The sequence below is a fragment of the Muntiacus reevesi genome, chromosome 3, assembly GCF_963930625.1.
Source record: "Muntiacus reevesi chromosome 3, mMunRee1.1, whole genome shotgun sequence".
NCBI classification, from domain to species: Eukaryota; Metazoa; Chordata; class Mammalia; order Artiodactyla; family Cervidae; genus Muntiacus; species Muntiacus reevesi.
In genome coordinates this window covers 12,791,090-12,792,658 of record NC_089251.1, presented here as the reverse complement: position 1 = coordinate 12,792,658, position 1,569 = coordinate 12,791,090, and the positions used below count along the sequence as shown (strand labels likewise).

At 45.2% G+C, this 1,569-nt stretch overlaps 1 protein-coding gene across 1 annotated transcript; it reads right to left on the bottom strand.

The window, feature by feature from the left end:
* Window positions 1-387: 387 nt before the first annotated feature.
* LOC136163921 (olfactory receptor 1N2) lies at window positions 388-1,341 on the bottom strand. The gene has a single exon (XM_065928749.1). It carries the CDS (start codon window positions 1,339-1,341, stop codon window positions 388-390), a length of 954 nt encoding a protein of 317 aa, XP_065784821.1.
* Window positions 1,342-1,569: the final 228 nt, after the last annotated feature.

Sequence of the window (1,569 nt, the reverse complement as noted above, 5' to 3'; positions counted from 1 at the left end):
TCAAGAGCCACCTTCATAATACATGACAAGCACACAATACAGTGTCATTTACTATAGTCATCTTGCTGAATATTCGATCTCAAAAAACTCATTCATCTTGCATAACTGGAACTTTGTACATTATGCTAGGTGAAATAAGTCAGACACAGAAAGACAAATACTGTATGATTTCACTTACTTGTGGCATCTAACACAGTCAAATCATAGAAGCAGAGAATAGAATGGTGGTTGCAAGGGGCCCAGTGAAAGAATGGAAATACCTTCTTTGTTAAACACCTAATTTTTAAATGTCTTGATAAAGTTCCCTTAAATCAGTCTGAGAATAGCGGAGTCATTCAAATGATGGAGGGCAGGGGTTAATTCAGATACCAGGATCGGTCATCACTGTCATGGTAAAGAGATGGTTTTCCCACTGCCGAAGAGTTTACTCAAAGCCTCATTCATATCTTTATTCCTCAAGCTATATATGAAAGGGTTCAGCATGGGAATAATCACCATGTAGAGAATGGCAGCCCTGCTCTCCCTCTCCGCAGAGTGAGTTGATGGAGGAAGTAAATACACACCCATAAGAGACCCATAGAAGAGCAGGACCACTGTGAGGTGAGAACCACATGTCGAGAAGGCCTTCCACCGCCCTCCAGGAGATGAGATGCCAAACACAGCCCAGGAAATGCGGACATAGGAGAGGACAATCAGCAGGAGGGGAGCAGTGAGGAACATCAGGCCCATGATGATGATCATCAGCTCGTTAATTCGGGTATCTGAGCAGGCAAGCTTCAGGAGAGCACTGGGATCACAGTAGAAGTGGGGAATGGCCTTGTGGGCACAGAAGGCCACACGGGTCAGCAATAGTGTGTGTGTCAGGGCAGGACAGTTGCTTAGCATCCAGCAAATGCTCAACATTAATGCACAGAGTTGGGGACTCATAGCTGTGCTGTAATGAAGTGGCTGACAGATGGCCACATAGCGGTCATATGCCATCACTGCCAGAAGTAAGTTGTCAAGGCCACCAAACACAAGGAGAAAATACAGCTGTGCAAAGCACCCAGAATAGGAGATGGTCTGACTCTGAGTATGCATGTTGATCAGCATTTTGGGGATGGAGGCAGAAGTGAAGCAGACATCTGTTATTGATAGGTTGGCCAGAAAAAAGTACATGGGAGTATGGAGGTGAGGGTCAGAGGTGATGGCCAGGATGATGAGCAGGTTTCCCATCATAGTGACCAGGTACATGCCCAGGAAGATGACAAACAGGAGAGTTTGCTCCTCTGGCCGCTCAGAGATCCCTAGAAGGAGGAAGTCTGAAAGGCTGGTTTGGTTCACTCTGCTCGGTTTTCCCATCCTTTGTAGTTTTGCTATCTGTGCAGATAAAACACTTCCACGTGTCAATATTTAAGTATTAGATCAATTCACAGATAATATCTGTGTAGCCCAAACTGTTCCAGGAAAAAAAGAAGTGGACCTTGCCCATGAGACTCTCTGGATGTCATTATGGTGTGGGAAAATACACATGGGGCATTAGAGAACAGGCAAATCAATACCCATGCAAATATGAACCGTGCCTTCACA

Excerpts from the sequence above, each read along its gene's own strand:
- LOC136163921 (XM_065928749.1), bottom strand. The coding sequence starts at position 1,341 with ATGGGAAAACCGAGCAGAGTGAACCAAACCAGCCTTTCAGACTTCCTC.